Source organism: Aedes aegypti, chromosome 2, assembly GCF_002204515.2.
Source record: "Aedes aegypti strain LVP_AGWG chromosome 2, AaegL5.0 Primary Assembly, whole genome shotgun sequence".
In the NCBI taxonomy this organism is placed as follows: domain Eukaryota; kingdom Metazoa; phylum Arthropoda; class Insecta; order Diptera; family Culicidae; genus Aedes; species Aedes aegypti.
Genome location: NC_035108.1, coordinates 47018366 through 47040068, shown reverse-complemented (window position 1 = coordinate 47040068; position 21703 = coordinate 47018366). Strand labels below are relative to the sequence as shown.

The following is a 21703-nucleotide window of genomic DNA, read 5'->3' as shown; positions in this document are numbered from 1 at the left end:
GCTGGGTTACGTCGAGTTGAGTCGCGTCGCACGTAGGTCCGAGCCGAACGGGGTCATCGATGGAAATCAATTAAAGCTGGACGGTTACACTGGAAGCTCAATTTACGAACAATATCGGGGGTTCGTTAAATTAATCGGATAAAATGTGTGCAAGTTTTTCTTTTTCTTCTTGACATTACGTCCTCACTGGGATAAAGCCTGCTTCTCAGCTTAGTGTTCTTATGGGCACTTCCACAGTGATGAACTGAGAGCTTTCTTTGCCAAAGTTGCCATTTTCGCATTCGTATATCATGTGCCAGGTACGATCATACTATATTCCCAGGGAAGTCAAGGAAACGTCCATTACGAAAAGATCCTGGACCGACCGGGAACCGAACCCAGACACGTTTAGCATGGCTTTGCTTTGTAGCCGCGGACTCGGCTAAGGAAGGCCCCCAGTTTTGCTCTATTATGCTCTATCTATGTACGTTAACATTTGTAGATTGACAGACTAGAAGAGACCCATTTCGCATTAGCACGGTTCGCCTAAAGACGCATAAAGCAGTTCCATACTAGCATTTTAAATAAGGCATATACTTCTCTTTATGCCAAACGTCCATTATGCGAAACGTCCTTATGCGAAACGTTCCGCCTTCGACAGTTTACAACACCTGTCTAAACATGTTTAGAATATTCGATTTACGTAAAAAAAAAAAAACTGCATAAATACATGTTCCACTGTACTATGTGAGTACTTTTCGGATGAAATGGGGGGCGGTTGGGTACTCACCTTCGTTCCAGCACGCGGTTCTTCCTGCGCTTGTAGGTTCCGGTGTGGCCTTTGATTGTCCGGTACAGTGACATCACCATCGTGCTGCGTTGATTGATTGATCTGGAAGATCTGCTTTCAGGAAGGAATTCTACGAACACTAAATAAACTCGGCGCTCGGCTTGATTCGAGTGGTTTGCTTCTGCTTCTCACTTCTAGATGGCACTACTTTCCAACAATTAGAATCGAAATTTTCTTTTTTTTTACTTTTTGGGGGCCAAAATTTTATCACAAAATTTTAACACTTTATCACACAATCAAAAAACCGAATCACACTTTCACTTTCACTAAAAAGATAGGAAATTTCAAATGAATTAATAAACATTTGCTATAAAGTTCATGTCACGTGCAACCACGTGATTCCCTTTCGGAAATCTACGTGACCGCAGTCAGACCCTGAAACGTTGCGCTTCTTCTTCTCTTTCAGTTTCTTCGTCTTCTTCCTATTCTCGTTCGGCTTAGTGCACCGACCAAAGTTACGAATTTCTTGGAAAATTTCAACTTTTCTTCCTGCCCGGACCGCAACGATTCGTGATATTTGAATGTGGTAAAATCGGTATTTGTTCGCTTTTAGAAGGTTGGTTTGGTATGCTCGCCACCAGTGAAACTAGTGCATCCAAAACGATATGTGTGGATCGGTACTTTGGTTTAGCGTTTGCGCGCGCGGTTAGGAAAATGATGAGGCGAAAGTGTACCAAATGGGTTTCGCGTTGGTTTTTCTTTGGCTGCAGTTTATGATGGCAAAAGTAATGCCTAGCACGAACGATTATAGGTGACGGTGGTTTTGCCATCAACGACGTCCAAAGGACGGAAAAACACGTGGGCTAATTAGTCGTTTACTCTGTACTAGTGGACTGAGCAGTTGGAATGGAATCCTTGAGATGCAGGGCGCGTGTGGTTTTGTTGCAGTTTTCTCGCTCGCCCAAGCTCTGTTGCTTCGAAGGTGTGGTTTTGGTTTTAGCAGCTTTACTTTGTTTCACTTGCTTCACTGAGAAGGTGTTAAGCCACTTGTTGATCGGAAATCAAATTCGCCCGTGTCTGAAATTAGAAATTGATATGGAATCGAATATTGAGTCAGAAACTTTATAAAACAATAAATAATAAATAATTAAAAAGTAAATTGACAATTTATAGTGAAATATTAAAATGACTTAAAGTTTTTATTGAGCATGACAGACCGCTTTAGGATCGTCAGATCAACTTAACTTATTGTGCCAAATTTGATAACTCTCATGTTGTCGCATGACACTCATGTACTACGCTTATGCTGTGTACAAAGAACGAGTTTTCCCACATGTTTCTGCACGAAATGTAACAGCACGAACACTGAAGTGTTTCGATACCTGCTACTTAATGGGCTACAATTTGCTATGACGAATCTGTGCCGAATTGACACACATCTCCACTGGGCTCGGTTTTGGGCTAATCAAGTCCAAGCAAAGCTTGTCGTTTTTCCAGCATACGGGCAACGTGCAACCCGCCCACATCAAGCGTTGCACGAATCAGTCTAATCAGCTTCTCCAGAAAGCTATGTTCGGACATAATTTGCCACAACTCGTTTCTCTTCACTGAATCGTACGCTGCTTTGAAATCTACAAGCAGATGATGAGTCTGCAAGTTCTGCAAGTCTTCCTCCCATATCCGCGAAATGATACAGTGAAGGAGTTCATGCAGCTGCAGCACAGAAGGCTTCAGAAGTCCGGCCGGGAGCCAATCCTTCCAATCAGCCTAGTTGTTCTTCACTCCATTAATGACTTTCTTCGTCTCATCTAGCATTGGAGGTACCACAGCCTGTCCATCGTCATTGATTTGGATTCTGCTATCAGATACACTTCCGTTATCTCCGTACAACAATGACTCGAAGTACTCTTGCCACCTGGTGGCCACCATTGTTTTATCCGTCAGCGAGATCCCTTCGCGCACATTGCACATGACGGAGACGGCGCTGTTTTTTCTGCACACCATTGACAGATTCATAGAACCGTCGCATGTCGTTCTGTTCCATAGCTTTTTGCTGGAAAGGGTCGACGGTACACACGTATAGCGATGGTTATACCATCTACCAGAGCTGCGGCAACAGACACGAGCTAGACAGCTTTTATCGTGATGGGCGAAATAAAGAGGCGTGTGATTGGGTGGCGGCCAATCGACAACATAATGTGCAAGTTGAGGATCAAGGGCCGTTTCTTCAATATCAGCATAATCAACGTGCGCAGCCCTCACCAGGAAAGTGACGATGACGATAAGGACGCATTCTACGCGCAGCTAGAACGTGAATACGACAGCTGCCCAAGCCATGATGCCAAAATCGTTAACGGATCGTCAAGGCTCAGGTTGGCCCGGAGAAGGAATTCACACAGATTATAGGGAAGTTCAGCGCACATCAGCTTTCGAACGAAAACGGCCTTAGAATGAGCCAGACAGCATTATTAGAACAATACAGCTACGTCTAGCCAGTCGTATCAAACGATATACGAGGCAGAGTAGTATATTTCTGAATACTGTATAAACACCCCCCCCTTACGACAGTATCTACAACGCCAACAACGGCAGTAGGATACGATCAGTATTATAGTTGATCGCCGGCACGAATAGATCGTTCTACGAAATCATCTGCGCTCCGCGCGCGTTAGCCTATCCTTCGCGATTCCATCCACAGACCGGTAATGGGTGTAGTGACCGTGTTATTGTACATAAATTGTAAATAATCTCTAAGCGTAAATAAATATGTATTCAGTGTTTTATGGACAACCTGTTTTACCACACACACGGGTCCGAGTTACAGTGGTATCTATTCTCGGCGTTGTGAATAACATTCGGTACCGACGCCCGCCACGGTACAATCCGGAACGGCGCAAGCTACCCGAAGTCGCAACTGATTACGCGCAATGCCTTGAAGCAGCGTTGCCGAATGAGGGAGAGCTCACCGAAGCCCCTCTTGAGGACTGCTGGAGTAGTATCAAAGCAGCCATTAACGACGCAACGGAAGGTGCCATTGGATTCGAGGAACGAAATCGACGGAATGGTTGGTTCGATGAAGAGTGTCAGAAGGTTTTGGATGAGAAGAATTCAGCGCGGGTGATTATGATGTCGAAAGGCACCCATCAAAACGTGGTACGATACAAACAGCAGCGAAAACAGCAAATCTATCTATTCCGGGATAAAAAGTGCCGCCAGGAAGAGTTAGACTGCGAAGAGATGGAGCAGTTGTATCGGTCTCAAGAAACGCATAAGTTCTTCAAGAACCCAATGCATCCCGCTTTGTGCCGCGAGCCGAATAGTGCCGGGATAAAGATGGAGGTATCTACGATGCAGCACTACGATGAACACCTGAATGGCGCAACAGAAGAAGACCAAGGCAGCAGGAGGAATGGCTTCTACAGTACAGCTACCGCCGCTAACAAGCAGATTAACAGGAAGATATCAAGCTGGTTTCGTGGACGTTTGATCGACAACAGAACAAATCTTTATGTTGCAGCAGATTCTCCAAAAGTGTCGCAAATATCAAGTCCCAACGCACCACATATTCATCGATTTCGATGCTGCCTATGATCGCAAAGAGCTATGGGAAATTATGGACGAGAATGGTTTTCCCGGGAAACTGATTAGACTGATCAAGGCAACAGTGGATAGTGTATAGAAGGGCGATTAAAATTTTAAAAATGTTTGAAAATCCAATCTCTCTCCAAGTAACCACGAAGCTATAGGGTAAATGTACCAATAGTGGAGGTACTAAGCACGATTGAACTTCATTTAAACGCCCAAATTCAAGATGCGCAATTTATGTACATGTTAATGTTTTAACGGGAAGTAACGACCGTTGACTTAATGAGAAAAATGATTTCATCGTAGTAATCCACGGCATGTCAGTGAAAAATAATACCTCCACTATTGGTATACTGTTCAATTAGTTGCGGTATATTTTTAATTTGTGTTCCTATAGTTGCGGTATCCGTTGATTTCTTATGGGATCCTCCACTATAGGAACACTTTACCGCTACTATTGGTACAAGCAAGTAAAGTTTTAGCAACTTTAGTGATATTTCATCAGTTTTAAAGCAATTTGAACGCTCTTTTCAACTATTCCGTGAATCAACAAACCAATACGTCGATTGGCAGTGTCGGTTCTGTGGTTAATGTAATAAAATCAGTGAAAACGGCACTACCGCAACTATAGGAACACCCACAACTAAGGGAACACTTACCCTATATGAATACTTTATGTTTGCTATATAGTGTGCTATCAGATGTGACATAACCTTTAAGAGCTTCATAAAGCATAATTAAAGTGGGAATCAGGATTCGAACCCACAACAAGGATGATGGTGGGCTGGATGCCTGGCGCGTTGGTGTCCTGTGCTAAAGCTGCTGATGTAATAAAATAGGATAAAAGTTCCTTATAAACGAAGCCACTGTGTGTGTTAACATTACTATTCGCCCAGTTATAACGAATAGATAGAATTCTCTTTGGCGAGTGATTTCCTTTCCTCACTAAATGAAACATCAATAGAAAGAATTTGATCACCATTCTTTCTCGTAGAGGAAATAACAGAACTTGACCCGCAATACAAAGCTCTAGCGCATTAAAAAGATTTAAGGGGAGAGAAATTGATCGACATTTCCTCTCGCTCCTTATGAATAAAAGAGTCTCATAGATAAAATACAACAATTCTGAATGAATACATAGAGTAAGGTGGGGCAAAAGCTCGACCTTAGTGGTATAATCAAAGTTTCCAGGAAAACAATATCAGTTGAAACAAAACAAATACCATACAGTGAACCTTCAACATATTGGCTATAATTTTGCTGAACAAACTTGTGTCAAAATATTTGCCCATTTTTAGTTATAACAGTTTCAAAATTGATTGTCTTAAACGAACTTTTGCCCCACCGGTGGGGCAAGAGTTCGAATCTAGTGAGGGGCAAAAGTTCGCTGGCTAAAACACAAAATATCGATCCTTTTATGACAGGCATACTTTACATCAGCCGTAAACTTAAGTTTGCCGAAAAAAAAACTAAAATTTTCATCAAAAAATTGCCCAAAACCGGGTTAATTGTAGTATACTCAAAAATAGCAGTTTTTCGCAAAACTAAGTAGAAATGTAAGATTTTGGTGACAGTTTTCACATGATCAGATAAATTTAACTTGATTTGAAAATAGTATGTGGATTTTAGGCAATTTGCAAATTGTTCCGTGAGTTTATACATGGGTCGAACTTTTGCCCCGCTGATTCGAACTTTTACCCCACTATGGACCAAAAATTGTTTCCAAGCATTTATGCAAAAACTAAAACACACCAAAGCAACCTTATGATAGGCCTAGAAACGCCCTTACATAAAATATTGAAAAAGATTTTATCTTCAATTGGTTTCATGCAACGAAAGTTTGACCAAAAATAACATTATTCATGTCGAAAAACAACAAATAGCCAAAACTTTTCCAAATCTCAATGGATTTTTATGATATTTGGAGTGAAAGTCTCTTACTTGAATAGCATTCGAACCACCATGACATTTATAAGTTTTGTTTTGAATTCAGCTAGAAATCTTAAAAAGAAACTCTTGCCCCACTCGAACTTTTGCCCCACTTTACTCTATATCTTTAGATCATGAAATGGGGGTTCGAGATGAAAGAAAGTCATTTCATTATTCTTCCATGTCTCACAAAACGTAATGAGCGAGTGCGAACGTGCTCGACCTTCTTACTTATTTATTACAGACTAGTGGTCCCGGCAAACTTCGTCTTGCCATCAAGTAGGCTGTTGAAAACCGCTACGAATCGTCTCATACAAAATGACAGTTCCGTTCACTCTCGTTTTTCCGACTTTCCCGGTGAATATCCTGGAACTTTTATACACACAAACACGTCGGAACCCTTGACGAACAAAATGGAGAAAGTATCATCAAAATCCGCTGACCCGTTCGTAAGCCATTTCGTGACATACAAACACCATTCCATTTTTATTTATATAGATTCGAGTGCGTTTAATGAGGTTATGTAATCTTGTATGAAAGCATAACTGTATATTCACTCTAAACGCTTAGCATAATGTTATATTAAAATAATGCTTCAAAGCAATTACAATGTTAATCAAATGCATCATTGCTTGACAGTTATTGAATAAATGCTAATAACATTATTAATGCAAAAAATGTTGACTTTCGACCAAATTAATGCAATGGTATAATGCTTGTGGTTACTTGGGTCATATCTTCCTTACCATCCTTACCATAAAAGAAAGTTCTGTGAAATTTTCAGCTTTCTAGGTGGTGATTTAAAGGTAGGTAGGGCAATGTAGGTTCATATGGAAATTACTATGGGGATATTGTGAAAAAATGTTCCAAACGCGTTAGGACTGTAATGTAATTACAAACTTATCATCCCATCGTGAAAAGACATTCTTCAAGTCTTAAAGAAGGATGTTGCTGGTGAGGCAAAACGCTTTCGAACTAATTTCGTTTGGGATTTTTGTAGATGTTTGCAGGGCTATAATCCTATTTCTTTACTTTACTTTTGCTGGCTCTACGTCCTTCATGATATGACTTGCGCCACAATGTTACGCCAACTAACTCGGTCTATGGCTGCTTACCTCCAATTTCTCGATCGCCCCACACTTCCAAGATCCTGCTCCACTTGGTCAAACCACCTAGCTCGTTACGCTCCCCTTCGTCGTGTACCGGCCGGATTTGAGGTGAACACCATTTTTGCGGGATTGTTGTCCGGCATTCTCACAACGTGTCCCGCCAATCGTACCCTTCCAGATTTGGCGACTTTCTGGATACTGGCTATAATTCCATATGAAGCTAATTAATAGCAAACAAATTCATGGTGGACGAATTTTTCTACCTCGGATTATTGATAAAGTTGGATTAAAAGTGCAGCAGCGAAATTCTAAGATGTATCATTGCCGGAAGTCGTGCTTACTACGGACTCCACAGGACCTTGCGGTCTGATAAACTTCACCTCCGTACTAAATATCATGTACAAGACGCTGATAAGACCGGTAGTCCTCTATGGATTTGAGACGTGGACAATGCTCGAAGAGGACCTGCAAGCGCTAGGAGTTTTTGAGCGACGTGTGCTCAGTACGATCTTTGACGGAGTATGTGAGAACGGCGTATCGAGGAGAAGAACGAACCTCGAGCTTGCGCAACTCTATGATGAACCAAGTATCCAGAAAGTCGCCAAAGTCGGAAGGGTACGATGGGCTGGGCACGTTGTGAGAATGCCGGACAACAGTCCCGCAAAAATGGTATTCACCTTGATTCCGGCCGAAACATGACGAAAGGGAGCGCAACGAACTGGGTGGTTTGACCAAGTGAAGCAGCATCTTAGAAGTGTGGGACGATCAACAAACTGGAGGCTAGCAATCATGGATCGAGTTAGTTGGCAGAACATTGGGGCGCAGGTCAAGGCTTGAAGGAGGTAGCGCCATCAAAAGTAAGTAAGTAAGCGCGATGCAGGAACTTGTGAGTACCAGAGCTGTGTTGATCGCCCCTTCCTGATTGTCGACTCACCGTTTTGCAGCCCCAATGAAGCGTTAATATGATCAAAACAAGACTAGGAATCGTTTAAGGTTGTTGTGAGAAGTTAGGAGTTTATATTCGAGGAAGACGGACTTGCTTGAATGTAAACGGTATATTTATTATGATCCGAAAATGCGAAGAATGCCATTGTTATTTTAGAGTTTTTGTAATAAAGTACTACGAAATAATTAAAATATCGCCACCACTGCACTATGTTTTATTCTGTCGATTTCATGCACTTCTTGAATAGTTATTTAAGCTGACTTAAGCGATATAGTTTGTTCGGAGAAGTTTCTTGATGTGTTAAAGCACATCTTTTGATGCAAAAAGTTTTGTGATCAATCCAACTAACAGTGAGATAGAAAAACTATTTTTTCATGATATTTATTCATGGATTACTCTTTTCTTAAGGGGTAGTTTAGGCCCTTATAACTTGCTTCGGCGCAAAATGGCGCAGACAACACTTACACTGGCTTACGAAGATATTAACGAACTTGTCTGTAGATTGCATAAAGAAATTTCCTAAATTTAATTAGATACAGTCGTACTTTGGAACAATAAGATATATTGAAAAGGGCGTATCCCCACGTTTCGAACTTATCTTTCAAAACCCAAATACGGTTCTGCTAGTATAGATGTGTACTTTCAGGATCTGAAGTCTGAATGTTGATAACACAATACATTTCAAACAAACGTTGATAGTTTCCTCAATTTGATATGTATTTGCTTATGTAAGCGTAGATAAGTTATTGTACAAGAAATGCCAAAATCATAATTATCAAAAATGATACACGATTAATTTCAACAAGTTTCAAGCTCTAAAATTGACAGTACAATTATTAAATAAATCTTCAATTTCCATGGATAGAGTAAAGAATGTTCGCAGAATTACTAACATTTCAGTTTACTTAACATTCCAAAAAAAATCCTATGTTTTTATCAATAAACCAAATAAAAGCTCATTTCTCCAAAAACCGATATCTTTAATTATACTGAAAGAACTTCGGACTTTATTTTTTCTTTGGAGTGTCACGAATATCAAACCTTTTAGCTTTTAGCTTTTTTGGGTCGCGGACACGGAATGATTGGGAACCTGTGTTATAGACAACGATATTAAATCAGTGCAAAAAAAAATTTTTGTTAGTGTTCTGAAAGTAACTAAGTTCTGGAAGTACTATCTTTGTAGTACAACTAATTTTTCCATATAAATTCAAGGATTTCAATTTTGGGGGTTTTCCATAATCTAGTGGTAATGTTCGCGGGTACAAAGCAAGGCCATGCTGAAGATGTCTTGGCATCAAAATCCCAATTTTGATGCAAATGCTCTCACGCCGAGGACCTGGGATCGAATCCCATCCCCGAGATAGTCACTATAAATTTCAGTGACGACTTCCTTCGGAAGGGAAGTAAAGCCGTTAGTCCCGAGATTAACTAGCCCATGGCTAAAAATCTCGTTAATAAAGATAAAAAAAAAAAGTTTTGACTTTGTCTTTGAATGCTTTGCGAATAAAATCGATCATGTCAAATTGAGCAACATTTTTGAATGCTGGCCTCTTTAGAAAGTTATTGATTTGCAGAATGTGTCAGCAGGTTATTTGTGCACACCATTATACTCTCTATAACTCGATAGGTATTCCGTAACACGATAATCCCGCTATAGATTGATAGAACAGTACGAGATCCTGGTTTTCATGACTGCCTTGATATTCGCCTAAAACGTAGTTGCACCGATTTTGTGTTCTATAACTCGATAATATCGAGTTAAGGAAAGTTAACCCAGATTCCTACGAGTTTGTTGAAGGTCATTGGTTCCATTACCTAGCCGACAACGTCAAAAACACGATCTACCCACTGACCCAACAATTAATATTTATAATTATTACCCAATCATTTGAAGACGATGATTATGAAGATCAACCCCTCAGAAAGGTTACGAGTGGATCGTAAACAATCCGGTCCGTATCTCGTCCGACATCCAATCTGGACCACAATCTTGGTTGCAATCAGAGCCATAAATTACGGCTTTGTCTTTGACACCAAGGGTTGTCTGTGATCGCGACACAACATACGCCAGTCAAGGTCGAACCGATCCACCACAAAGACCGGACTTCCGTCCAAGTTGGTTTTATTAATTCCCACACCGAGTGGCGAACTGTATCACTGAAACCGTGATGATTCGCAGCCTTTGTAGGTTCGAGGCGCGTAATTTCGCGAACGGCGTAAAAGTCAGGGCCGATACCACACATGCGACCTGTGCGATTCCATAGCACTGTGATGTGTGTTGCAACGCCGTTGATTTCGTCATAAAAAAATGATCAAGTTTTTTCTTCTCTTTTCATGTACTGGTAATCTGGCGAGGAACTTGTTTCAGTCCTCTCGAAGTGGTTCCTCGTTATGAAGTCACATATCTAGAACTGGTCTACTGGGTGGAAACAGGTTGGTCAGACGGGGCCCTGTCGTCTTAAGAGGGTGCTGCTGTTTGTTAAGGTTTGGCATCGCCATCAAAAATATTGACCAGAGTTGATCGATCCCAGATATTAATGACTCGTTTAGTGACTAACATTGTCTTTCGTTATTGAACGATTGTCTACCGATTCGGAAGTGATTCGATACGAAGCGGAACGAGCTCAGACGACCTTGAAGGCGATAACTGAAGCCAATCGGGAAAGTACAGGAAGCTTTAGGCTGTGATAGAGCAGTGGTGCTCTCAAACCGCGGAATGTGGACTGCATGTGGCCTGACTAAGAAAAATCACTATGAATGGCTGGAAACAATAGCCTTGAAATATTCTTTTTCAATATTTTGAATTAAATGAAGTACTATGAAGAACAGTCACCATTCAATCAAAAAGGGGTTAAGTGGAAGTAAAACACGACTTAGTTCAAGTTTAATGTTAAAAGAAATCGTCCAAGAAATTTGCTTTCTGCAGTTTTTAGCTCCGTTTGAAACAAAACTGCGATCAGAACAAAACGAACGTCTATAAATCCATCGGATCCTAATAGGAATTGCTAGATTTTGCACTGGGTTGTTGCAGCCGTGGTCTCAATTTTTTGCCTAAGGCGAGTAACGAAATTTGAAAGTAAGAATTTCCAAAACCGTACTCTGACCAGGGCACCAACTTCGAGCTCACTGTTTTGCTTGTTGCTTGTGCAAACAGCGCCTCACTTGTTGGAGAATGGCCAACCGACCACTTTTGTGGAGCCATATCCAAAATCGTCTGCGTATATTTTCAAGCTAATTGATTGATTTGTGCCATCGCCGAAAGGCCGGTAAGGTAGGTTTCATATATTTGCACTAGTCTATGCGCTACTTCGGCTGCAGTTATGGATATGGAAAACGGTGCCCCGTCGACCGGTGAAATCAGAACATTACGTGGCTGCCGAAACGATGCAGACAGCTGACGATCGATCCAACGGCAAACGCCCACAACACCTGATCGACTTACCATCGCCGTCGTTTTCGACGACGTTTCCGTCGCGGATGACTGATTTGGGTGGTGAATACAGTAGGTTTTTTGTGTTTTATTAATGCATGTTTGATTTGCAATAAATTGCCATTTATTGCACCATGATAACTCCAACCATCGACGTTGCAATAAACATGGCTGAGAATGTGATGTTAGTGTTGTAAAACATTAGTAAAGAATGGGCGAGCTGAACTATTAGGCTTCCACTCATAATGTTTAAGTAGACATCAGAAATAGTTTAAATTTGCCTAGATGAAGTGCTACTGCTTGAAATGAATCAGTTATAGAATCTCTTATGTTATATCCGTATCCTTCGTACTTATGTGGCCATTACAACGTGTTATCATCTCTGTTCAATTTTTTTTCTCGACACGCTTATTTTAATTAGGAAACCGTTACTTCATTTATTCTCTTATTGGTTCAAAATCATACCTTTGATATATGAAGCTTTGAGCCAAACGCCTATCTGAGGTTGGACAGCGTCCATTTATTGTGTAACGCTAAAATTATAATTTTTTACCACTTCTTCCTCCTCCTCCGTAACGATTTTTGTATGAAAAATTTCAAATTTTCGTATGAGCCGTAACGCTTGAGACCACCCCAAAAATTGAGATCAAAAATTGAATAAATGATTTACTTGGATTTTTCCCAGTCCAACTAATCATTATGAAAAAGAGAACCCAATCTGGCATTGTTCGGAAAGGGCTTTCTCAAGAATATTATTTAGTTCACTTTAACAAAAAAGAACTAAATAATATTAAAGCTTTAGAAAAAGCTAAACCTATGTTCGATTTCCGTGTGACGTGGGAACATTTCCAGAAACCTGGAGGAAATTACCAGAACCCCACTCAGTGCCGTCGTTGCCAAAAGTGGGGTCATGGTACAAAAAATTGTCGCATGGATGCTAAATGCATGATTTGCGGAGGTTCTTCTCACGCTGCCCAGTGAAGGAAGATACCGATAAGTTCATATGCGCCAATTGCGGGGGTAATCATAAGTCCAATTTTTGGGCGGTCGTTTCCGGGATTTGCATGGTAGAGTATCGAACAATGAGTATTTTTCAGTTAACGATCGCTTGAATAGATACCCAGGAAGATCATAATCATGCTCATTCACAAACTAATTTTAATCCGTCGGGTAGCCATTTGAATCTTTTAATTTCGAATGTATCTACCCACGGTAAATCCTTTGTAAATATCGTAGCAAGTAATTTGAGCTCCTCCCCCATTCATATTTTGAGTACCCATTCTACTTGTTTCAAATCAAATGGAAAAAACTCTACCGCCACAGGTAACATCTACTCCGCCTCTTCGTCTATCGAAAATTGTAACGGAAAATCATCAAATGTACCCACTTCAAGTGATATGTCCACCTCTGATTTTAATTTTGTAACTGAACAATCGAATCTAATGATTGATGCAATGTTCAAAGCCATCACTATGACTGAAGCAGTCCAAGTTGGTGTGAAATTTGTGATCAAATTGTTATTGGATTACGTTTTTCTAATGGATCCAATTAATAATTTAAATATTTTAAATTGGAATGCTCATTCTCTGAATGGTAAAGAGGACCAGCTGTTTAATTTTCTACAGTGAATCAAATTGTCATCAAAACAGACACAAAACAAGCAACAAAGCACGCTCGCTCACAACCGTTTGTCCCAACTGTTGCGGATAGGGATACAATCAGAAGCGAAATTGTCATGACAATCACAGAGCGCAACATTGTTGCAACCTTTTTAACTCGCGATCAATCAGTTATTTTAAACACAAAATCAAAATTGTTTTATGGATGCTGTTCGGTAATGTGTCAATGTTTACCAACACGGAGAAAGTTCTCAAAAATTGCAATGCGAAGCCCAGAAAATCGTTGCGCACATGGTGATCGATCATTGTCGTATTCTGTTCAAGTGATGATAAACTGATGTTGCGGAATAAAATTGTTGCAACAAGAATAGGAGATGACAATGTTTTTGTTGCTGCGTATTGGGTGACAATTGATTCACTGATTTTCTAACAGCTAGTAAGGCTGATACAAATATTAATTTTCTTTTATGTCCGAGACCACTTGGAAGGTACGAGGGGGGGGATAAAAATAAATAAGGAGCAAAAAAATAAAAATTGAAAAAAAAATATTTTTTTGAATTTTTATGTTTAACGGTAGTTGTTAAACTATTTTCAATCGTCATCTGGATTATTATTTTACCTGTTTTCGACTTTTAAAATTAAAAAAACCTAACTGATGTCAAAAAAATGATGAATATTTTTTTTTCTCCCCTTCAAAATTTTCGGATTTTTGAAGGGGGGGGTGACATAAAAGAAAATTAATATTTGTATCAGCCTAACGTGCATATTATTACTGAAACATATTTAAAAACTGGATCCAAACTAATAAAAGAGATCCGTACTTTTTTGTTTATCGTTATGATCGTCTTAATGGGGCATGTGGGGGAGTTGCAATCATCATTCATAGTTGATGATTTATTCAACTGTTTTCTTCATTTGAATTCAAAGTTATTGAAACTTTAGGTGTTTCTGTTGAAACACAGCTTGGTAAATATAGTTTTATAGCTGCCTATTTGTATGTTCAATGCTCTGGAGAGCAAGTAAATTTGCTCTAAACTGACATGCGAAAATTGACTCTCAGTATGTCAAAAAATTTTGTCATTGGTGACTTTAGGCCAAACATCGGTCATGAAATAATTCTCAAAGTAATTCCATCGGCAGAATTTTATTTGATGAGTGCTCTTCAAGATATTTCTCAATTCAATACCCTGATAGCCCTACATGTTTTTCCTCTTCTAGAAATCCATCTACGATTGACTTGGTCTCAACCGACACTAGTCATCTATGTAGCCAACTGATTACTCATGCTGATTTTGATTCTGATCATGTCCCTGTTACATTTCAAATATCCCATGAAGCGATTCTTAATCCTATCAGATCCATTTTCAATTATTTTCAAGCTGACTGGAATATATATGAAACATATATTGACTCTAATAAGGGCCCAGATAGCCGTAGCGGTAAACGCGCAGCTATTCAGCAAGACCAAGCTGAGGGTCGTGGGTTCGAATCCCACCGGTCGAGGATCTTTTCGGGTTGGAAATTTTCTCGACTTCCCAGGGCATAGAGTATCTTCGTACCCGCCACACGATATACACATGCAAAAATGGTCATTGGCATAGTAAGCTCTCAGTTAATAACTGTGGAAGTGCTCATAATAACACTAAGCTGAGAAGCAGGCTCTGTCCCAGTGGAGACGTAACGCCAGAAAGAAGAAGAAGATATTGACTCTAATCTTGATGTTAACATTTCTATACAAATCTTGAAACTTTAACAAATTCCATTGTTGAAGCCAGGAGCATTGCAATTCCAATATGTGAAGTAAAATTTGAATCCATGATTATAGACGATGATCTTAAACTCTTGATCCATCTTAAAAACGTGAGGAGAAGGCAATTTCAACGCACTCGCGATCCTGCTATGAAAATATATGGCAGGATTTGCAGAAAGAAATCAAGAAACGTTTTGCACAATTAAAAAACAAAAAAAATTAAAATAAGGTTTCTGAATTGGACCCTGGCTCTAAGTCCTTTTGGAAATTAAAAATTTTGAAAAAACCTCAGAAGTCAATATCGGCATTGAAAGAGAAAAACAAATCATTACTAACTAATTGCGAAAAAGCTCAAAAACTTGCTATACAGTTTGAAAGTGCGCACAATTAAATTAAGGACTAACTAGTCCAACAGAAAATCAAGTTACTCAGGACTTCGAAAATATTCTTAATCAAGAGAACGGTTTCGAAAATTCCTGAGAGACTAATTTGGAAGAAGTGAGAACTATTATTCAAAAATTCAAAAATGTGAAAGCTCCAGGCGATGATGGAATTTTCTACATCGTCATCAAGAAACTTCCAGAAAGTGGCTTATCATTCTTTGTTGATATATTTAACAAATGTTTTCAGTTGGCATATTTTCCTGACAAATGGAAAAATGCTAAGGTTGTACCAATTTTAAAACCAGACAAAAATCCTGCAGAAGCTACTAGCTATCGTCCAATCATTTGCTTTCCTCCCTAAGTAAACTTTTGGAAAGGGACATTCTGAACAGAATGATGGTCCATATTAACGAAAATTCAATTTTTGCCAATGAACAGTTCGGATTCCGCTATGAACATTCGACCACTCATCATTTTTTACGTGTAACAAATTTGATTCGTTCCAATAAATCTGAAGGCTATTCTACTGGCCTTGCTCTTCTAGACATAGAAAAAGCATTCAACAGTGTTTGTCATGAAGGTTTGTTTTTTTTTTGTTAGGCACTCCGTGCTCGTGGCCACTACTGTGCCGGAATCAGTTGATCTGTAGCTTCTTAATCGATACAGGTCTATTTTTAACTTATCTATACTTACATTTAGGTCGTAAATGACTGGATAATGCGTACCATTGGTACTTCGCGTACCTGCAGGTATAAAATAGATCCCATTTGTGGTCCTTAGCCTCTTGTCCAGTAACTCCTATCCCTACCTCCCCGTGGTGCCGCCTGGGACACGAGTAACCGTAGGGAAGATCGGGTAACCAACCCTGGTGGAACCTTGGTCGTATGCTGACAGGGAAGGGGGGCTCCTCTTTTCTGAGGGTGTAGCTTATCAGAGCGTCTGTTCTCCATGTAAGGGGCGGCTCAAAACAGCGTCTGTTCTCCATGTTAGGGGCGGCTGATCATCGTCCTAGTGCTAGCGTGGGACTCTAAACAGTGCTGTGCACAATGATCCTCCGGCGAGACAGGGGTTTGGTGCAGGCCTTACAAGCCAGCCGTAAAAATCATCAGTACAAGAAGCATACAATGTAAATTCGGACCGGAACAATCGGCATAGACCCAGGCAACGAAAACGGACTAACGATTGGAAACTCGGATCATGGAACTGTAAGTCTCTCAATTTCTTGGGAAGTACCCGCAAACTTTCCGAATTATTGAGGGTCCGCAAGTTCGACATCGTAGCGCTGCAGGAGGTTTGCTGGAAAGGGTCGACGGTACATACGTATAGGGATGGTATACCATCTGCCAGAGCTGCGGCAACAGACATGAGCTGGGCACAGCTTTTATCGTGATGGGCGAAATGCAGAGGCGCGTGATTGGGTGGTGGCCAATCGACAACAGAATGTGCAAGTTGAGGATCAAAGGCCGTTTCTTCAATATTAGCATAATCAACGTGCACAGCCCTCACCTAGCAAGTGACGATGACGATAAGGACGCTTTCTACGCGCAGCTGGAACGTGAATACGACAGCTGCCCAAGCCATGATGTCAAAATCGTTAATGGATCGTCAAGGCTCAGGTTAGCCCGGAGAAGGAATTCAGACAGATTATAGGGAAGTTCGGCGCACACCAGCTTACGAACGAAAACGGCCTTAGAATGATTGATTTCGCCGCTTCTAAAAACATGGCCATACGTAGTACCTACTTCCAGTACAGCCTCCCGTATCGGTACACCTGGAGATCACCCCAACAAACTGAATCTCAAATCGACCACGTTTTGATTGATGGAAGACACTTCTCGGACATTATCGACGTCAGAACTTATCGCGGCGCAAAAATTGATTCGGACCACTACCTAGTGACGGTTAAAGTGCGCCAACGACTCTCCGTTGTGAACAACATTCGGTACGGACGCCCGCCACGGTACAATCTGGAACGACTCCAGCTACCCGAAGTCACAACTGATTACGCGCAAAGCCTTGAAGCAGCGTTGCCGGAAGAGGGAGAGCTCACCGAAGCCCCTCTTGAGGACTGCTGGAGTAGTCTCAAACCAGCCATAAACAACGCAGCCATTGGGTTCGTGGAAGCAAATCGACGGAACGGTTGGTTCGACGAGGAGTGTCAGACGGTTTTGGACGAGAAGAATGCAGCGCGGCGATGATGCTGCAGCAAGGCACCCGTCAAAACGTGGAACAATACAAACAGAAGCGAAGACAGCAAACCCATCTATTTCGTGATAAAAAGCGCCGCCTGGAAGACGTGGAGTGCGAAGAGATGGAGCAGCTGTATCGTTCCCAAGAAACACGAAAGTTCTACAAGAAACTAAATGCATCCCGTAAAGGCTTTGTGCCGCGAGCCGAAATGTGCCGGGATAAGGATGGAGGTATCTTGACGGACGAACGTGAGGTGATTGAAAGGGGGAAGCAGCACTACGATGAACACCTAAACGGCGCAGAGGAGGAAGATCAAGACAGCAGGATGAATGACTTCATCAGAACGGCGGATGAGGGAGACGTGCCAACTCCCACAATAGGTGAAGTTAAGGATGCTATCAAACAGCTCAAGAACAACAAAGCAGCTGGAAAGGATAGTATTGGAGCGGAACTTATTAAAATGGCCACTTGTCTGCACCGATTGATAGCCAGGATCTGGGATACAGAACAGCTACCGGAGAAGTGGAAGGAGGGAATAATATACCCAATATACAAAAAGGGTGACAAGTTAGAATGTGAGAACTATCGAGCGATCACCATTCTTAACGCAGACTATAAAGTGCTTTCCCAGATCATCTTCCGCCGTCTATCGCCACTGGCAAGCAGATTTGTGGGAAGTTATCAAGCCGGTTTTGTGGACGGGCGATCGACGACAGACCAAATCTTTATGCAGATCCTCCAAAAGTGTCGCGAATATCAAGTACCTACGCACCACCTATTCATCGATTTCAAAGCGGCCTATGATACCATCGACCGCGAAGAGCTATGGAAGATTATGGACGAGAATGGTTTTCCCGTGAAACTGACTAGAATGATCAAAGCAACGATGGATAGTGTACAGTGCTGTGTGAAGATATCGGGTGCATTTTCGGACCCGTTTGAAACACGCAAAGGACTTCGACAAGACGATGGTCTTTCCTGCCTCCTGTTCAATATTGCGCTAGAAGGTGTTATGAAACGGGCGGGCTTCAACATGCGGGGCACGATCTTCAATAAATCCAGCCAGTTCATCTGCTTTGCTGACGACGTGGACATTGTCGGAAGAACGTGCCAGGTGGTTTCGTAACAGTATACCAGGCTGAAACGTAAAGCAGATCGGGTTGGATTGAAGGTAAATACGTCGAAGACGAAATATCTGCTGGCTGGAGGAACCGAGCGCGATAGAGCTCGCATTGGCAGATGCGTGATAATCTACGGGGATGAGTTCGAGGTGGTGGACGAATTTGTCTACCTCGGATCATTGATAACGTCGGATAACAACTGCAGCAGAGAAATTCGAAGACGTATCATTGCCGGAAGTCGTGCTTACTACGGACTCCACAAGACCTTGCGGTCTGGTAAACTTCACTTCCGTACTAAGTGTACCATGTACAAGACGCTGATAAGACCGGTAGTCCTCTACGGACATGAGACGTGGACAATGCTCGAAGAGAACCTGCAAGCGCTAGGAGTTTTTGAACGACGTGAGCTTAGGACGATCTTAGGCGGAGTATGTGAGAACGGCGTATGGAGGAGAAGGATGAATCACGAGCTTGCGCAACTCTACGGTGAACCCAGTATCCAGAAGGTCGCCAAAGCTGGAAGGGTACGATGGGCGGGACACGGTGTGAGAATGCCGGACAACAATCCCGCAAAAATGGTGTTCACCTCAAATCCGGCCGGTACAAGACGAAGGGGAGCGCAACGAGCTAGGTGGTTTGACCAAGTGGAGCAGGATCTTGGAAGTGTGGGGCGATCGAGAAACTGGAGGTTAGCAGCCATGGACCGAGTTAATTGGCGTAACATTGTGGTGCAGGTCATGACTTGAAGGACGTAGAGCCAGCAAAAGTAAAGTGAGTAAGCAGGTGAAATCAACTCATCTGTAAAAATTCTGAACTGCTACGGCGAATGAAATGTTGAAACAATATGTTAACATGTTGTTAACCAAATGTTTATTAAAGCTTAATTTTTTTTACCATTCTAGGATGATAGTGTTGTCTAACACAGAACTCATAGATTTAAGAAATGAATGTAATATTTGTAACAATACTAATAAATAATGAAACAATATTAACTCTTGACATGCTCAAGCCGCCCTTTGAAGATGTCAAGTGGAGAGCCGGGATCAACAGTAAGGTACAAGATCCGGTCAGTTTGTTTGCTTCGCGGGAACAAAATACTTCAAATTTGCAATTATTAGTTATGTTTCTTTCAGGTCTAACATCAAACTGTTCATGTGTTGAAAGGCAATTTTATGGGATGCACCATTGCACATTTTCATATTACTGATGAGAACAAGACCTCGAAATAACTTTACCCTGCTAGATTGACCAAATACACCTTGATCAATGTGTGTGCGATAAACCGAAAATGGACACGCAAATGATTCAGATACGAATAAATCATTATTATACGTGCGGAATAATCAAAGAAAATTGTTCATTAAGCTATTCAAGTCTACATTTCCCAGCAAAAACCAATCACCACATCAAATATCATGTGCTCTTGCCACCTCGAATCATTTCGATTTGGCAGAAGGATTCAAAAACCATCAACTTCAACAGTGGCAATCACATTCACGAACCACCCGGTACTTGTCTCTGCAGTCTGTGAAATTCATCACGATCCCCTTTATGCATTGGATTTTAACAGATGTTTTGTACTTGTGTTGAAATTTGTTTGTTTTGCAATTTCCCGGGCCACATTTTGGGACCCACCATCATTGGGTGGATCGCCTCCGGCAAGGAATCAGACAACAGCCGAAAGCAAAAGTGCTCTTCTTTGAGCAGCAGAAGCAGCCAGACTTAATGCCACGGTTTGATTAGTGTTGACTTAATGAGCACATACCTACCTCTTTTTTTGTGAGATGAAACGCAAACTTTGGTGAAATGATTTGTGGAACGTGCCCGGGAGCGATCCGAGTATGGTTAGAGGTCTGCGTCACACGAAGAGCGTTTCTCACAGCTGCACGACAAAGGTCACCAGAACAATTAACTTCGATATCATGACAAATTCACTGTCGGACTGTTTAGGAAATAGTGATTTCTCTTCTTGAATTGTGTGAAGGTAGGGTTGCCTAAGCTTGTTACCATTTAGCCAAATGTAGGTCTTCGCAGCATAATTATACAAATCAGTCAAGTGTGGTTGGAAATTGGCGGTCTTTTTGTTGGGCGCAGCCCTTCACTGCTTTGCACAAAATGTTCCGTACCTCAAAACAAGATGATAAAATCGAAACCCAACGATCCCAAATCCAATTATTGTGATTATTGTTGCCTCCCTTATGGCTGTTTACATAACCGTAGACAGCCGTAATTTTTTTTTTTGACAAATTTTTACAAAATATTCACGGCCCTTGAGAGAGAGGGTTCGAGGTACCTACCAGCGAACTCATCCATATCAGCACCATCGCGATCGACGTCGTCATCAGCCCAGCAGCGGAGAGGCATTCAAGCGAGAGCATAATTATAAGCATTAGTGCTCTTTCTTCGATTTTTATTTGCTGTTGCAGCTACTTGAAGCTCAGAAGCGAACCACTCTCAAAAAATATTGTAAAGCAAAAGCGATCGATGAAGAAATAGAAGCACCGAACCATTCAGTCCGAGACTCTTACGTCGTTTCGCTTCTCTTCTAATTTATTCTGATGCAAAATATGTTATACATATCGGCGGCACTCTGGCCAATCGGTATCGGATCCATCGACGGCGTCGTGTAACGTTTCACCAGAAGGTAGTGGTCAATCAAGCTTCGCCAAGTCCATTCATGCAACATGCGAGAGGGTTGTTACATTGTGCATATCCAACTCAGATTTACCCATAGGACTGTGTAGACGAACGGACAGGTTGAACGCGGTGCATAATTACCCATCTATCGACTATTGCCACCGCCGCCGCCGCCACCGTCTTCCGAGCCGTCCTTCATCAAGCAGTCCAACTCCGACCCGACAAATTGGATGAC

The 21703-nt window shown here is 41.5% G+C and overlaps 1 protein-coding gene across 2 annotated transcripts in view; it reads right to left on the bottom strand.

Moving 5' to 3' along the window:
- Nucleotides 1–21703, bottom strand: part of LOC5570536 — a 640253-nt gene that overhangs the window by 604421 nt on the left and 14129 nt on the right. For both annotated transcript variants that reach the window (XM_021840763.1, XM_021840764.1), the window contains exon 2: nucleotides 770–1095. In XM_021840763.1, coding sequence (XP_021696455.1) covers nucleotides 770–849 — 80 coding nt within the window. In that variant the 5' untranslated portion in view covers nucleotides 850–1095. The remainder of the gene's footprint in view (nucleotides 1–769; nucleotides 1096–21703) is intronic.